The sequence below is a fragment of the Pinus tabuliformis genome, chromosome 1_1 (genome assembly GCF_031772625.1).
Source record: "Pinus tabuliformis cultivar Carrire ecotype Pingquan chromosome 1_1, CPIR1, whole genome shotgun sequence".
NCBI classification, from domain to species: Eukaryota; Viridiplantae; Streptophyta; class Pinopsida; order Pinales; family Pinaceae; genus Pinus; species Pinus tabuliformis.
Genome location: NC_142297.1, coordinates 244,909,292 through 244,927,999, shown reverse-complemented (window position 1 = coordinate 244,927,999; position 18,708 = coordinate 244,909,292). Strand labels below are relative to the sequence as shown.

Genomic DNA, 18,708 nt, shown 5'->3' with positions numbered 1-18,708 from the left:
TTTAGGGGTTGGGAACACCTAATAGGGTTGTTTATTAGCCACTCCTACCTAAGGAAGTAATATTATTACAAGCTTAAAGCCCCAAGTTTGGAACAGAAGCCCATTATGAAGTCTCAATGTGCCTTTGATTAACAAACTTCGTTCACTTAGATGCACTAATGAATTGTTGTACTTGAGGGTGAGGACGCTTTTACATAAAGTAACTTTAAAACATAAGTTACATGTGCTTTTTGAAAAAGTAACTCAACAAAAAGAAATACTTGAACCCAAGACCTCTATTCTCATAAAGTAACTTCAGACCAAGTGAGATAGTTTAAAAGGTTAGTAATTGTTGGAAAGGATGAAGGTTTTTTTTTTGTTATCTCACTGAAGCTTTGGGGTGCGTGTTTACTTGAAAAAACCATTTTTTGCTTACAAAACAAAAAAAACCATAGAAATCAAACGAACAAATAAAAGTATCCAAGCCTTACAGCTTAAAGTTAGATTTGACCAGAAACTAGATATTTTCCTCAATGTTTCTGATTTTCCGAGTCACACTAAGGCGCAGCGAAAAAGAGCATACGCGTGAGAAAAATCATTTCTTTCTGTTTGTGGTTTACCCAGATTGCACAGAGTCGTGGGGTAAAGAGCATACACCGAAATGAAAGGTATAGATCCGGTACTAATTTCTTTTATACAGGACTATAAACCGAAATAAATAGAGAGCTAAATAACTATAACTGCAAATAAAGGTTCAATACTACAAGATCTTAAAAATGACATAGCTAGGGCTACCGGAAACCTTTTCGCATGAAATTAAACTGGTTCTTCACTGGAGCAGATGCTCCTAACACAGTGGAATAGTCCTCTCGGACCGAAAGAAGTTAGAAACAGTAGATCTAGGAAACGACAGTCGGATGCAGTTGTATCGGCTTCGGATTTGGATCACCAATGGATGTGGCCCTCGAATAGCTCTGATACCATGTAGGTATTTACAGGGTAAATTCCTTAGATAGAACATGAAAGGACACCACTCACACACAGATCACATATCAGTACACCAGTGTTCTTGACATGGTTAAAACCCTTAAAGAGGGAAATAGTCCATTGCCTGAGTGAACGCGGCCACTTCAAGCAATTTATTAATGTAAAAGAAAGAAAATTTACATAAGTTTCTCTCATGAATGGTCACCAGACAAATCACCCTCCATGTTCTTTAAATAAAGACCAGGGACCAATTGGATGTTAAGCCACGGATCAAGTGTCAGTAATACCGAGAAGATAATGAACCTTTGGATCACTCTATGCCTAGAACATATCATGACCATCGGATTACAAAAAGTACATACTAAAGAAACACATTTTACCTAACTATACACTAGACTAAGCTATACTTAATTATTTCCTATGTTTTGCAATATCCTAACATTTAAGCTTAACAAAAAATCATTAGTATTTTATTTATAAAATGATCTTATAGAAAAATTAAATTTGCCATATATAGAAAGAATTATTATATATATAGAGAATTATTTATTTATTTTTATTGTTATATATATAGAGAGAGAATTATTTTTATTTTTTTATTTTTTTCTAAATGCAAAACGCAGTGAGGTGGGAAGTTTGAAGCTTTGCTGCTGCATGGAATTTTTATAACTACTTGTTCATTGCCAATTGTTTCATGATTGGGCCAACCTAAGCAAACCAGATAACTTTAATTTAGTTAAAATAGTAGCCCCTTTTAAGTCAACTAGGCAAATTTTATAACGAGGAAAAATTTATTTCCGAATGTTGTAACTGGAAAAGTATCTCCTAGGGTTCCAAGTTCATGTTATGACAATAGTCACTTCCAAGTATCTCTGTATTAGCTGTTTTTGTCAATTCCCGATCTTTATTGTTTTAATCATCTATTCAATATAGTAATCTTCTGAAACTCTAAATAAATAGATTTGATTTTCATTCGAGGCCACTTACTGCTTTTTTGATTGGGAAGCCACTGACATGATCTTACATATTTTGCACATAGACGCATTAGCTAAACAATGGGGATACAACTTCTGCAAATGATTTAATGAAATGAAGCTTCCTCTTACAGAGCTGACGAAGAAAGTTAACCAAGGCATGCATATGACACATCATATATTTTTATGATACAGGAATCTTCACGATGCTGAAATGCATGGTAACTTGCCTCCTGAGTTTGGCAGTCTCCACAAGATCACAAATCTGTATGCTTTTCACGTTAAACTTGACTTTCCAAAGTCATTTTGATATTTTGTAATTCGAGTGTTAAAAACTATAAAATATTTTTTACTACATTGGGAAAATAATGGATGAATTAATGGATGAATTATAACCGGCGGACAACTAAATATTTTTAATGTTTATCTTTGATTTAGTTATTTGTTTCAGATAACGCCTCTTAAAAAAAAATGAGAATAAATGTTTCCAGGATAACAGTATTCTTTTCTTTGAGCAGGACGCTTCAAAGCAATTTCCTTACCGGTACTCTTCCGCAATCGTGGAGTTCCATGGTCAATATTCGACACCTGTATGCTCCAGGGAAAAGTGGACGCAAATTTTTGCATACTGCTTTTAAAAACTTCATTTCTTGACATGACTATAAAATGTCAAATTATATAATGGACCGTCAGCTTGATGCCTTCCAAATTATATGCTTTTTCCGATTTTGTTAAATATCCCACCCTCTAAAGAATGAAATCTTTCTTGCAGAAGTGTTTTTAATAATCTTTTAAGTGGACCCCTTCCTAGCTGGATTTCAAGATTTAGTACCAAATTGTAAGTATAGATTTTCTTTATGTGTTGGATTTCTCCTTGATTGAAACATATCAATACATTGTAATAACTAAAGGCTTAACGTCTGATTTGTGAAATATTACGAAGTTACATTTTTAGGTCCCAGGAAGAGCACAGTTTTCAGTTTTTAATTTCATATTGTTCTTGCTTGGCCTGGAGTTTTAACTTTCATTTAAACTATTTATCGTGTTTTCAGCAATTTGGGTTGTAACTACTTCATTGGGCCAAAGCCAACAGGCTTTCTTGAACCTCTGTAAGTCAGAATGTAGTGTCTGCAAGTTATGACTAGGCTAAATGCCCATTCCCATGAATTTATATTAGAAATCTAGATTTTGGCATTCTTCTGAACGTGCCATTCATCATTATTTATAAAATAATTGTTATAGCCAGTAAAAACCCGAATCCGTCGGTCTGATAACACATGTTTTCACTGAGAATTTTAACTGTGTAGAATTTGGGGAAATTGTTTTGATTCGAACGTGGATATCCATATGAAATCTTGCTTGGGTTCACCTGGCTGTGTCTCCTTCTATTCTCAACCTGAAAATGGTACACACGTTTCTCTCTTTTGTGCACTATTTGAAACTTTGCCTCAATCTCAAAAATAGTTAGGATCATATATTTAACAAAGGATGTTGGCCTTTCATGTACTTTTAAAATTTGCATCGTGGAAAGTGCATGTTTCGCAATGTTTACGCAGTATTTAGTTTATATCCTGTTCAATCATGTTTTCTATATTTTTCATGGATCTCACATATTTTTTATGCAAATAAAGCTCACTATGGGTATCGTCTCCAGCGCGGCAAGAAATCGAATATAGGGGTCGTTGTGGGGCTTCTCTAAGTGGTTTTATCATGCTCGTGATTATTTTTGTTGGACTACGTGCATTAAAGATAAGAAAGATAAGAAAAAAGCATCTCGTAAACCTGGAGGTGCTTGTGGGGCATCCCCAGCGAAGCACAGGTGTGAACCTATCTAAAACATCTCTCTTGAATCGCGGGATGAGCTTCTAATTTGCTTGGTCTATAAATATTTTCTGTGAGAGGACAATGACGAATACTAATTTTGTACTATCTCTTATTCTAAATGGGTCTGATTAGATGTAGCAAGCAATACTGCAGAACCATGGGATGTTCCAAATGGAATACGAAGATTTGATCTGGAAGAAATTCTGAAAGCCACAGAACACTTCAACAAAGCTCGCGAACTCGGCTGTGGAGGATTTGGTAGGGTTTATAAAGGTTATCTTGGTAATGGATGCGTAGTGGCCGCGAAGAGAGCATCTCCTTCCAGCATTCAAGGGCAGAAGCAGTTTCAGAATGAGATAGTTACTCTTAGCAGGTTACATCATCGATGCCTTGTGAAGCTTGAAGGGTTCTGTGAGGAAGCTGGAGAGCAGGTCTGTCTCTGTTCACCTGAAATCATTATGCTTTTTCCAAGATATGAGGATAACACCATTTTAAACATGCATACTTATTATAAAAATCACTTGAAAATTTCAAAGTGAGGCTTATTAGATTGAAGGAGTTCATGTCTTTCATCGCACTGCACTTTGGTGCATATGTTAATTGAACTGTGCACCTTGCAGGTTCTGGTGTACGAGTTCATGAAAAATGGCAATTTGGATGGTTTGATTTGGGGTACGTACATATCATTCCATTTTCTCGTACTTTCTAAAAAATTATTTATATTGTTCAGACTATATCTCTGACAAAATATAGCTCATATAATATCCTTTAATAGTTGTTAGTTAGTCCATGTTGCAGTCTCCTCTAATCCTAATCGTCATTATTTGGAAAATCAATAGAACTTCAAATTTTAAATTTATTATAAAGACACACGTGTAGCATATGTTGCAAAGTTCCAATACGTATTAACTATATGGTTATGTTATAAAATATAAAATTCATTGTTGAATTTTTCATATGTCTAATTCAAATGCATAAATGCATATTGTTTTCTTATGAAATATAGGTTAGGTGTAAAATCAAATATTCTGATTGGTTTAATCTTGGGAATATTATGGAGAGTTTAGTGAGTTATTTATTTATAATCTATGGTATTGGACCCAGAGTATTGTAATAAAGTTTATTTTTTAGGAGTATAAAATAGGGGTAAAGTTTATTTTTAGGAGTATAAAATAGGGATGTGAGTGAGAAGTGAGTGAACACAATGGATATATTGTTATTTTAATAAAAGCTCTAATCTTTGGTGCGTGTTTTTTTAATGGGTTTCCATGTAAATTTTGATGAGTTAAGTTGCTTTATCAGTTTTTTTTTCTCTACTCTCTTTTTATTAAGATCTAGAATCAAAGCTGCTAATTTTTATTGTTAATGGTATAAGCTAGGTCTGCGTAACAGAAATGGAGAAGCTAGGTATGGGTAACAGTATGAAGACCACTGCAATGAGTAGTATGGAGAAGTTGAATGAGGTCAATTTCATCCTATGGAAATCATAAATGGAGGATATAGAGATTCTGAAGGATCAATATTTTCCAATTGAAAGAGTGACAGAGAAACCCTCAACAACTACGTATCAAGCATAGAAGTAGTTGGATAGGAAGGCCATGCTACAATTTGGCATTACCTCGCAAAGAATGTTTTCTTTATGTAGTGGGTTAGAAGATAGCAAAAGCGCTATGGAAAAAGCTGCATTATTTGTATGAAAAAGACACGGCATCAAACAAAATTGTCTTCATGAATAAACTATATGGATCAAAAATGAAAGAGGGTGCTTCAGTAGTAGAGTATTTAAATGAATTTAATATAATTACTAGTGAGCTTGCCTTTGTCAAAAAAATTTGGATGATGAAAGAAAAGCCATCATACTTATGTGTTCCATGCCAAAAAATTAGGATAATTTGATAGTAGCTTTGAGCACTTCAACGCCTATAAGTACCCTAAAGTTCAATGATGTTAGCATCAATTTAATGAATGAGGAGCTGCGATACAAATCAATTGCGAAAAACCAGGGAGGAGAAGCGTTAATCTTAGTTGATCGTGGAAGGAAAATTGAATGTAGAAAACAAGGGCATTCAAAGTCAAAAGGAAGATCGAAATCAAGAATAGGAACACTTGTTTTCATTGTGGAAATAGGAAAAATGATTGCTAGTTTTGGAAGAAGGAACAAAAGGAACTAAAATCAACCAACACAAATGAAAGTGAGACCACTGTTGTAACTTCTTAAAGAGATGTCTTATTTATTGTTTTAGTGGAAGAAGTCGGGTTTATGCTTCCAGCAGTAGCACTGAATGGGTACTTGACTCTAAGGAATCTCACCATGTGACCCCATCTAAAAATAATTTTATTACATATGAAGCAAGTGATCATGGTAGATTACATTTAGGAATAATCTTATGTATAATAATGTTGGAATGGGAGGTGATGAGCCTTAGTATTGCACAAGAATGTTGCAACTCCCAAGACTACCAACTTAAATTATCAACCCGAGGTTCATACAAACTTAAGAGGTGTCGACACTATATGTGCAACATGCAATGTGTCATTCTTTCGTTGATCTGATGCAATGAAGTGAATATCATGAAATCGAACCTAAACTAAATGCATAAATGGAAATGCTTGAAATAAAAACTCTAACCTATTGTAGAAAACAAAGACAAGGAAAACAAATCTATTCTAATTGCATAAATTAAAAAGCATGAACCAAATCTCCATCATTTCATTCAAAAGAGATTAGACTGAGTAACAGAGTTCATTAAGTGCTTCATAAAGTAATCATGAAAATCATCACTATGTCATTCAATTCATGTAGCTGTCTACTAACCCTTAATTGTTGTAATGTGTTGCAGTGGTAAAAAACAAGTCCTAAGTGTTCTTTGGTCTTCCTCAATCATGGTTTCAGAGCCTAAGGGTCATTATTTAAGGTTAAGGTTAAAAAATCATGCTTTTGGAGCAAATCTGGCCAAGTTTACATGTTGCTATAGGATGCTATGAGATTGCCCTATTTTGCTACAGGATTGGATTTGTGAGCACCCTGAGGGTGGAAAAGGTGATCTAAAGGTGGGAAAGATTAGATGAAGGTATATGAACGTTGTAGGAGGCGTTTTCCAAGCTTAGAACCTCTCAGGGGCCCATCTTGAGCAAAAACAAATGCACACAGTGTCCTTCAATGACCTATAAATGTACTTTCGGTGGCAGAATTTTGAGGGTGTTGTGTAATGAGGAGAAAGAGGCTGATGAGGGTAGGAGGAATGTAGGATGACAATGTTAACCCTGCAAATCAACAGTAGTACCGGCACACCACAAAAAAAATTATGATGTTTTATACTTGCAAAGACTAAAGTATCTAGTTTATCACCTATTCTGTCCTCCAATTTATCTCACTGAATAACCAAGAAAATCAAATGTAAATGAGATGGGGTAAATTTTGTTATTAAGTAGGATGTCCTATGATGCCAATATAAGTAGAATCACTCAAAAATACCCTTTTTAACATGTGCTAAAAAATAACAGAAAATTACTACTCCAAAAACTAGAAATTCAAGAATCAGTGAGCTAGTTAACCTACCAAATGCCTAACTTGATCAAGTGAAAATGTTGTAGGGTAAATTTTGTTATTAACTTAAATGTTTTTAGGAATCTATCCAATTGGAAACAACTTGAAATAATTTTTTTAATATGTGCTAAAATTTAGCAAAAAATTACTACTATTTTGCTACAAGAGACTTCTAGAAATTCCATAATTGTGAACTAGTAAACCAATCCAAGTAGCTCAATGATGAATATGACTTTTCAAATTTGTTCTAAGGATGCATCATGCTTGTGACTCTATAAATAACCTGCAAAACAACTCACTTCAATCATTTAACCAATATAACCTACAACAAAGGAACATGAATACTAAATGTAGAAATAAGAGATGCAAGTGAAAAAGACATTCAAAAGAAATAAAGAAATTGTATAGCAAGGCTCTAAGGCTCCTAGGATGGCCAAGCCCAAGGATACTCAAAGTCCTATGAAGGAAACCAAGCTTTAGAAGCTAAAAATGGCACCAAACTTCATTATTAGAATCAATCCAAGTACATCCCTGCTAGAAATGAAAGTAGAGCTGCTAAATAACAAGTTTTCTTCTGAAGAAGACTAAGAAATGCATGCCCCTAGAGGAAAATTCGAATTGGTACTTATACAAATTGATGGGGAAGCATCCTTATAAAGGAGGCAACTTTCCCCTCCAAAATCCCTCAAAATGTGGATCTGGTTCCCAACAATAGGAATCTCTATTAAACGATAGGGAGCACATTCCTAGATTTTCTCAGTCACTGGAGCTCCCAAATCTATTCAATAATATGATAATATCTTGTTCATTTATTATCCAATCTTGGTCCATCCTGTAGTAGGGAGCAAGTCCCTATATTATTTCATTCAAAATTTACTCAATATTGTACAAAAATAAATAATATTAGGCACATAATATGCTATTATCTCTAAACCTTCCTAAGAACATATTAAAGTAAAAAAACATTATTAAGTGTAGAAGGACAGATTTAATATAACCTTTATGTGCCTAAGAAAGGTTAGATGGGCCTTAATTTGTGTCTAATTTGGAGGCCCATCAAGATAAATGATGGACAATATATCTTGTTGAAATATGTTAGGCATGTCCTAGGACCCATATGAGTTTGATCTATATGGGATGATTAGATGATGAATATTGCTCCACAACCTTTGGTAAAGGTGGCTAGAAAATTAGTAAATGGTCATTATTCATGGCTAAAGTATTCAAGACAAGAACCTTGTATAAAATGAGGGCAACAACAGAGATATTAGATGTTGTTGTTGTTGCAAAAGAAGGAAACTCAACGTAGTTATGGCATAAGTGCTTGGGCCACATGTGTGAAAAGGGCCTAAAAATTCTTGTTGGTAAAAATCTACTTCTAGGTTTGAAATCCTTTGAACTTGATCTTTGTGAGAATTGTATTTATGTTAGGCAATGAAGAGTTTCTTTTATGAGATGTCGCCATGAAAGAAAAACAAATTTATTAGAATTAATACACTTTGATGTTTATGGGCCAGTGAATGTTAAGTATTTAAGAACCTCATATTTTGGCAAATTGATAAATGATGCATTCAGGGACGTTTGAGCTTACCCTATGAAAATTTAAGATGAGATGTTTGAGATATTTCAAAAATTTCACGTTTTTGTTGAAAGAGAGACTAACAAATTGCTTAAGTGTTTGAGGACAGATAACAATGGAGAGTATTGCTCTAATGCATTCAAGAACTATTGTAATAGGTTTAGCATTAAACATGAGAAGATTGTCCTTGGTACTCCCCAACAAAATAATACTATAGAAAGGATGAATCGCATTATCATGGAGAAGTTGAGGAGTACGTTGTCAAATTCTAGATTGGAAAAGCATTTTTTAGTAGAAGCAGTAATGACAACTGGTTACCTTATCAATTTCTCACTTTCTATATCCCTACACAATTTTTTTTTGAAAGAAGTTTGGATCGGTAAGAAGGTAAAATATTCTTACCTGAATTTTTTTGGAAGTGAAGCATTTATGTATATTTTCAAAGAGCGTATAACCAAATTAGATGATAAATCAATGAAATGAATTTTTCAGGGATATGTGGATGCTAATTTTCATTACTATCTATGGGATCTAGTTAATCACAAAATAGTTAGAGGTATAAATGTAATTTACATTAAATAATGGAAAATAAGTGGAAAATGATGGAAAACAAGAACAAGAAAACTTGCCACAACCATTATAAGATATTCAATGAGAAAACACATCACCACGGTTTGTTCATGGGTCTACTAAGCCTCATAAGCCCTCACAAAGATATGCACTCTCAAATTATATTTTGCTAACTAATGAAGGTGAACCTGAGTGTTTTCAGGAAGCTTGTGAAGTGGAAACTAGAAGAAAGTGGAAGAAAGCAATGGTAGAAGAAATGGACTTTTTGTTGGAAAACAAAACTTGGGAGTTAGTAAAACGTTCAAAAGGAGGAAATGTCGTACAAAATAAATGTGTATAGAAGATTAAAGATGAGGGTGAAGAGAAGAAAAGATACACAACAAAGATGGTGGTGAAGGGATTTTACCAGAAGGAAGGTATTGACTTTACAAGAAATTTTTCACCTATTGTTAAAATGTCATCAATAAGAGTTATCCTTTGTCTTGTTGTTGCTTTAGACTTGGAATGTGAAATATGCGAGGACAACTTTCCTTAATGGAGAATTGAAGGAGAAAATTTATATGAAGTGGCCAGAAGGATTCAAGATAAAAGGTAAGGCGAACCTTGTATGCAAGTTGAAGAAGAGACTTATGGGATGAAACAGACACCTTGCCGATGGTACAAGAAATTTTATTCAATTATGTTGGATAATGAATTCAAAAGACTTGAGTTTGATCATTATGTCTACATCAAGAGGTATGACCAAGAAAAGTATATTATACTACTATTGTATGTGGATCATATGCTAATTGTTGGACATGATAAGATCATGATCAATAGGTTGAAGAAAGAATTGAGCAATCAACTTGCAATGAAGGATTTAGGTCTAGGGTAATGAATATTGGGTATGAGGATTATATGTGACAGAAATAACAAAAAATTGTGGTTGTCACAAGCAAAATATATTGAGAAGGTGTTAGATGGGTTCAATATGAAGGATGCCAAAACAATTGGTACATCCCTAGCATCACACTTCGAAATTAGTGTTAATTTGCGCCCTTATCAAGGGAAGGAGGAAATGAGTAAAATACCTTATGCTTCAATGGCCGGTAGCTTGATGTATGCCATGTTATGTACCCATCCAAATATTGCACATTTAGTGGAAGAAATGGACAGGTTGCTTGCAAATCCAAACAAACAATATTGACAAGTGATAAAGTGGATTTTGAGGTATCTCGAGGGTACTAGTAGTTTATGTTTTTTTTTTTCAAAATAATAATGTTGTCCTTGAAGGTTATACATATGCAAATATGGATGTCGATATGGATATTGGAAAGTCCACCATTTGTTATTTATATACTTTTGCAGGTGTTGTAGTGTTTTGGATGTATAGATTGCAAAAAGTAGTAGCCCTCTCCATAACAAAGGAAAATATGTAGCTGCCATAGAATCTTGCAAATAAATGTTGTGGATGCAACGAATTCTTAAGAGAGATGTGAATAAAACATGAAAAATATGTGCTACATTTTTGACAGCTAGAGCGCCATTCACTTAGTAAAAAACCCAACATATATTTCTACGACAAAGCACATAGATGTTCAATATCATTGGATTTTGTTGTGTGTGGAGCATGATTGTTCAGAGGTTTTTGTTTCAGCCGGATGTATACCCTAGGAAGTTTTGTACACCCCTCCATGCGGGGGGGACTTGTCCCCCCCACGGGGGTCCGGGGGCCAGCGGTCCCCCGGCGGGGGCTCGGGGGCAGCGCCCCCGAAGCCAAAAATAAATGTAAAATTGCCTTGTAAAAGTATAGTAATTTCTAGTCAATCTGGGCCGTTCATTAGGCGGATGATCTGACGGTAGAACTTATGTTTAGTTTAGGGTTTTTTGCCCTAGAAGGCAACCCCTCTCTTTGTATGAGGGCATTGTATTTGAGGCTGTGTGATAGATGTGTATTCAGTGAGCGAGAAACAGAGAGCTGAGACTGTGAGAGAAAACAGAGGATATTACAGCAGATTTGCTATAGGTTGTGTCTCTTCGTTTTGCTGGATAATAGAAAGGAAGGACTGGTTGTTCGAGGTGGACGTAGCCCAAACTGGGTGAACCACGTATATCTGTGTCTCTCTTGTTTTATGTGTTTTCTGTGTTTATATTTTTGCAATATTTTATGTGTTCCATTGCTCCGTAATAAATAATTTTCTAACAAATTTGTCAAGTGTTAGATGATTGGCTACTACAATTGAAGAAAATATAGATGGAAGACAATCAAACTAATATTTTAACAAAGATTTTACCAAGGGATAAGTAGGAGCTTTGTAGAACCTTCACTAGAGTAATGCAAATGTGATTAAAGACATCTTGGGAATGGTTTAGTAGTCAGGAGAGAAAAACAATGTCAAAAATATTCACTCAAGCTTCTATTTGGTCTCAAGTGGGGGATTGTTAGGTGCGAGACCACATCAAAGAAAAATAAAATATAAAATGTTTTGATTTCTTCATGCTTCTAGAATATTATGGAAGCAGTGAAATGAGTTGTATGTACCCATGGTATCGGGCACATTATATTGTAATAAAATAAGGTGTATAGAATAGGGATGTGAGTGAAAAGAAAGTGAATGTAATGAATCTATTATTATTTTAATAAAATCTCTAATCCTTCCTTGTCGTTTTCCATGTAAATTTTGTGTTAATTCTTATGAGTTAACTTGTTTATTTGTATTATTTTTTTTCTCTGTTGTCTTTCTATTATCAATATAAAATTCATTGGGGTGGTAGGATGGGGAGGGATTCTCATTAATCCCAAAGGAATCATAGAAGATAGATATTCTTGGGGTCTGGGAATGAAGACAAATAATCAAGCTGAGGCTTATGGGTTGTTCCTCGGGCTCTCTCTGGCCCAAAAAAGGGAATCAAGGATATGCAAATTCTAGGGGATTCCATGTTGATTATAAAGCATATGAACTACAACTCAGTCGCTCAAAACATCAAACTGAACCAGATCATCAAGAGAACCCAAGGAATGATCCCTCTCTTTGAACAAGTTAAGTTTTTCCATATTCTAAGAGGTAATAATAAGGAAGCTGACAAGCAAGCCAATTTGGCCTGTAGGATGAATGAGGAAAGCAACAAGTGAATGACATTGTGGGATCAGTCATCATTCCCTAATGGTTGTTATGAATCTCAATCTATTGATAGTTGAGTGTGGTTATGGAAGGATCAAGAATTATAATAAGAGGGAATGTTCGGAGTTTTATTGCCCCTCCTCCCCTAGCTTGTCTCCTTTTCCCCCCTGCTCCCCCCTTCTTCCATTCCACCTCTCCTCCCTTCCCCTCCCCCTAGCCTCCCTCCCTTCCACCTCATCCTCCTTTTCTCCCTTCACCCTCCACCTTGGCCACCTTGGTTTCCACCTCCTTGTCCCCCTCATACCTTCTCTCCTCATCCCTGTCCCATTGACATTTATTACCCTGGCCCATCCTCCCGCCTCATGGCGCCCTTGTTGTTTGGCATATGTGGTAGTTTCGTTGTTGTCCTTGGGCTCGTAGTACAGTTGGACAATTAAGAAGTATAGGCATGGAAACCCTGGTATTTGCACCTTGTACCAGTCGCAACAACTGGCGAATCGAGATGAAACCATGCGAAATAATGGGGAGTGTGAGGAGCAATTAATCCTTTTGGTCCGAGGTGGTCAATTCGTGCGATGGAAGCTGGTGTGGGACAAGTTGGTGGTCATTTTGTTGAGCAGAGGAATTATGGAAGAACATCAAAATTTAAGCAGTAAGAGTACCTTGTATCAGCTCTGCAGCAGAATTCAGTCCATCGTCCTCTATATACTAAGTAGTAATGATAAGATATTTTGTCACAAGAACTGGTTTGATTTTGTCCCAGGGTTTTCCTTAAGGACCCAGTGGCCAGGTCAGGTAATTCTAGGTAGTCTGAGTAGTGGCAGAGTCAGTGTAATTTGCACTATGGTTTTAGAGTGTAGTTGTGGGATGGTTATGGTTGTTGCAAAGGGTGGCATCACCGGTGATATAGGCAAGAAAGAGTCTGTTAATTTGATATCCAAGGTCAGTGGTGTATCAATGTTTGTAAGTGTGGTCTTTTAGAAGCGTAGCAGGTTCAATTTTGGGTCTATTGTTCTCTCTCTCTGTGGGCAGTTGTCTTGGTCACCCCGCCGATGTCATTATGGATGTTGTGAGCATATCAAAGGACGGATCGGTGTTTGGTTCATGGGGCTTACGCCGGCCTCGGTTGGGCAGAATGCTTAGGCGCAATGTGATGGATCGTGGGAGGCTCCACTAGGCTTGCAATCTCTGTGACAAAGAACATGTGGAAATGAAAGAAGGGCTGACAATAGTACAGAGGTGCATCCATGAACAACAGAAGGAAACTATAAATGCAAGAGAAACAAATAGAAAAAATGAAAGAATTTGTTAGCTTGAAGGCGAAGTTGATGCTTTGCATCTGCAAATTGAGCACCTACAACTCAAGCTAGTCGAGAAAAGCCAGAAGTTGAATGAAGAAAACACTAGAATATATCTTGACAACCCAGTGCCAATGGAGGAGTAACCAATACCATCTCTCTTTCTTTTTGCTTGTTTCTAATGTCAAATTACATATGTAAATATTGGTTGAACCAGTTCTGTAGGATTTATAGCCATAGACTAGTCAAGGACAATTTTGTAATTTTGGGAAAGAAAATTCTGGGCCTAGTAGACCAAAATGTAAATTTTGAGGCCCTCAGGTAGCTCTGCACTATTTTGTAAATCTCCTAGTTTTTGTCCACGTGTGGTTTCGGATTAATACATATCTCCTACTCCTTTAGGTTAATATATATATATATATATATATATATAATTTGTGCATATACTTTTAACGAATTCAAGTGCATAATATAAATAGTTTTACTATGTAAATAATCATATTGTTTAGCAAAATCAGTTATTGTTACATTTTGTTTACAAAAAAGATATGTTTACGCATCATGTGTAAATTTCAAAATAATTTAGAAGTGTTATTACTATTACTTTTATGACCACTTTTCTCGTTTCGAACCAAGTCACTTTTGACATAAATGGGGTCCCTTAAATCCAATCACTAATCTGTTTTATATACAATGCAGCTTGGCCTTGCATCCCATCCCATCCTAAGGCAACTTGTCCTTTCATCCCATCCTTAATGAGGATCTCGACCCTCTAGTCTTTATCACAAAACTAGTGAATATGCCAGGCTACTGAACAATCTTCAATCATGGTTAGTGTGAACATGAGCAACCCCAACTAGGGCACATTACCCTTTGTCCTAAATCCTTTAGGATAGAGCCATCACTTAGCATCTAATCCATGTTGAGAACAAGTCAAACATAACTTATTTCAGAGGCCTTGTTGCACCGTCATAAGGTACATGTTCTGAGCATTATCCTTGAGATTTTTCAACCTCCTTTAGGGCACCTGTTCTAGCTACAGGTGTGCCTTAAACTCAGCCTCTCCCTTTCACCTGTGCAAAACCCTTCTCACAAACCCTTATCATTCCTGCGTTGGTGCCCTAACTTATGTGGCTCTGCTCCTTCAACAGATCATGGATCTCGACCTTCCAAAACAAATCTTATTGCTTCTACAAATGACTTATTACAAGGTCTCAACCCCGTTCCAAGGATCACCCAACCTACGGCCAAAGCCAAAGAGGGTTTCACACAAACATATTCCCAAAACATCACTTCAAGCTTTGCATAACCATAGGTAGATTGAATCCTCAGTTCAGGATTTCACATAGGTTTCAGAAGTGTCTTCCTCCAAACTGCTCTTTGATTCCCCCCAATTCTGATACCATGTTAATTTTACTATGGAAATGCCAGAACAATTTCCTCATATAGATCAAATCATTATTAGCATTGACTTTTTTCATCATGAAGCAGTAATAAGAAAATTCATTCATAAGCATGAAATACCGGTAGTAAATCACACCAGAAACACAAAGAAACCATGAGACAAGAGACAAAAAGTAGGCACGAGGCCATGGAAAAACCCACAAGGGTAAAACCCAAAAATTCTTATGTGTGAAAGAGAGAGATTTCAAGATACATCAGTGCATCAGAAACATCATCAAGATAATAACCAAACCAATACCCAAGAATAAGAGAAATGCCAAGCCAAGTCCCATAACCCTCCTTCATATTTTTAGCCTCCTTGTGTCCTCCTAAAATTCATTAGATCAGAGATGCACAAGACAAATTCGATGTGACAAATGAGGGGGAACCCTCTCCTCTATATCGAATTCGGAAGGGGGGTTGAATGGGTGCTTTTGGGGTCCAACTGACTTGAATTAACATTAGGCCGACTTGAAGAACTTTGGAGATAAAATTCAAATATTAAATTTCACAATTTCTTCCTTTTTTTTTCGATTTTCGTTGAGGGAAACACTGACCATGGCTACAATTTTCAACACCTATTCTAATGATTCGAATTTTGAGTATTTACATATTTACATAATTCACCATGTCCATAAGGGTTAGGTGTCGAACATGCTCCATAGCAAATAAGAGAGGAAAGACAAATATCAAGAAAAATTATCCCTCTCCAATGTGTAGTGAATCAAATGAAGGGTATTATGCCCCTATTTATACTAGGGAAACCAAGTGATTTACCCTTTTAGGCTAATAATTCACTAAAGCCCTAAAAATCCTTGATCCAACGTGGATTGATCTCAAGCCGACCCTCAAAATAGCTAATGAGATATTCAATTACTTATAATCATCTTAGTGAGCAATTGATCAATTGTGCATTTAAATTGTCAATCAGAGGTTTGTTTGGAACTTGCGAATTACCATTCACAATCTATGTTAGAACAATTTGTTATGTGTCATGAAGTTGTAGTAATATGATGGTTGACACGATACAAGATATTGATTCTTTCATAGGTCACTAATCTAGTGAAACACACCACACTTGAAAGAAAGTAAATTGCATGAAAAATAAATCACACTTGCAAAAAAGGAAACACATCGATTACTAAAAGTGACTTGTTCAAGTATAATGACATTCTTGGTTTATTGTAACAAAGATGCAATGGCACACGCCTAGGATGTAATTTGTGATAAGTAAACAACCCAGAAACAATATTCAAATATGACATACTTTTGAATCAAAATTTATTATTGAAAAAAGAGTAAAAGTAAACTATAGGTGAGTTGCAACAACCAAATTGTCCAACAACACGCAAATCTGTCAACTAATCATTAACCCTATGATTAGTGCCTAGACTTATGTAACATGGAGTTGTAGCAACAAGTAATGTGATCACAACATTAGCAAATATAAGAATTTTAGTAGAAGAAAATCAACGAAGTTGCATGAAAAGGAAATTAACGGAGTTACAACAAAACATAAATCAAAGGAATAACAACAATGTAAACTATTTGCAATTTAACTAGAATTGTAAAGACTAACCTACTTGATAATGCTAAGTAGCAAGACTAAGCTAAGGAGGGGGCCATACCTCCTTAGACGAGGTATTGTAAAATCTTTAGTCACACCATCACAAGATAAACATTGAGCAAATGGAATGGAGGGTTCTTTCTATTACAACAAAAAACAAATTGCACAGCCATCAACAATAACATCCTCTTTTCTCTTTCTCCTCCCCTAGATTCGAAGGAAGCCATGTATTATACAAAAAAATAATTACGAAACTGAGTGGAAGGTTGGACAACCACCTTGAGTGAATTAGGGGGCTTGTCCTGCTACAACAATATATTCAAAATATGGTACAATTTGAGCAAAGGATGACTTAGATCAATTGGGCGTTGTTGGCAACTGAGTTGTCCTTCCTGATTAGTCACTTGCCTCCTTTGCCTTCCATTGTAAGAAACCCATGTTGGTCATACAACTGGAGCATTGATTGTCGAGCTAGAGTAGTGTGTCGGAGTTGCAACAAGAAAGTTGGAGGAAGAAGAGTTGCAACAACACAAAGTGAAGGTATTCATGAGTTGAAACAACTTAAATGTTAGTCCTCGGCAAGTTTCAACACTATAGAGAAGTTCAAACAATGAGATGAAAGAGAGTCACAACACTCTGTCGTGGTGCGTGGAGTTGTAACACCTCTTATTAGCTTGCAACACTTGTTGTGGAGTTGTAGTTGGTATTGCAACAACATGGAAGAGTTGTAGCGACATGGAGGAGTTGCAAACACCACCCTCTTGTTCCAGTCTTACAATATTAGCATGAAATATGACAATATCACAACATAATGCATAAGAATAAGTAAAAAGTGGAAAAAATGGAAATTAGTCATACCTACACCATGAATGGGGTAATAATGGATAAAAAGTGCATAAGCATGTGATGGAAAGTGGAAGAATGACATCAAAAAGGTTACAAACAAGTGTTTAAAATATGCCAATGTGGACACTCGTCATCTCCCCCTTCTAAAACTGTTGCATGTCCCTTATGTGACCAAAGTCAATCAGAGTCAGAGAAAAAAGGGCTCCCATGGAGGTCGCTAAGGTTGAAATATGATTGTCTTGCTTTGTTTGGAAGGAGGTATCCTCCCTTTTCTCCTATGGTCTTCCAACAGACAACCTCATTTTACTTAACTAATTTATATTCCCTCTTGTAGGATTTGCCCAAGAACCATATCATAGGATAATGGAAGTTCAATTCAATCCATTTATCTCCACACTCTACCATGTACTTTACATAGTTTTTTACTCTCTCCAAGGAAATTTCTAGGTTGCTAGAATTGAATGGGTCTTTTCCTGATGTCTCCCCTAACCTATTTCCATCTTACTTTACACTCTTTCCTAGTAGGTTCCCTACGTATATTAATTTGATTCCAGCATTGTGCAACAACCTCCTACTTATTGTTTAATGCAAATGATTCTTGAGGGGGAAAAGAGATCGAACTCTTTTGATTCTTGATGACCTTTAAGGGCATGAAGTGTTCTTCGCTTATCCACAAATTGTTGTCAAAATTAATTTCTTCAACTTTGTGAGCTACATGCTAGTCAACTTGGTTGGATAAAGGGGGAACAAATGATATTAATTGAAAATACCCCATAAAATTATTGGGGTTCTAGACTTTCTCATGAAATAACAAAACATCATGTTGATAAAGTTTACAAAGGAGGTTATTCTCCTTGTGAGTACATTCTGAGTAAGTTGTAAGGAACATAAGAGAAATCATGATTTCAAAAGGTTTACTAGTCATTAATGCATTTTTCTGAAACAATAAATATTTCTCTTGGAAGAACATTATGTATTGAGGTGAGGGAGATT

The 18,708-nt window shown here is 35.8% G+C and overlaps 1 protein-coding gene across 5 annotated transcripts in view; it reads left to right on the top strand.

The window, feature by feature from the left end:
• LOC149212441 (putative receptor-like protein kinase At2g21480) overlaps positions 1-18,708 on the top strand; it is a 448,846-nt gene that overhangs the window by 382,862 nt on the left and 47,276 nt on the right. For 2 of the 5 annotated variants that reach the window (XM_089391849.1, XM_089391845.1), the window contains 8 exons: positions 2,136-2,207; positions 2,459-2,530; positions 2,713-2,778; positions 2,993-3,049; positions 3,248-3,345; positions 3,595-3,759; positions 3,897-4,195; positions 4,385-4,436. In XM_089391849.1, coding sequence (XP_089247975.1) covers positions 2,136-2,207; positions 2,459-2,530; positions 2,713-2,778; positions 2,993-3,049; positions 3,248-3,345; positions 3,595-3,759; positions 3,897-4,195; positions 4,385-4,436 — 881 coding nt within the window. The remainder of the gene's footprint in view (positions 1-2,135; positions 2,208-2,458; positions 2,531-2,712; positions 2,779-2,992; positions 3,050-3,247; positions 3,346-3,594; positions 3,760-3,896; positions 4,196-4,384; positions 4,437-18,708) is intronic. The other 3 variants (XM_089391848.1, XM_089391847.1, XM_089391846.1) reach the window with 3 other exon arrangements.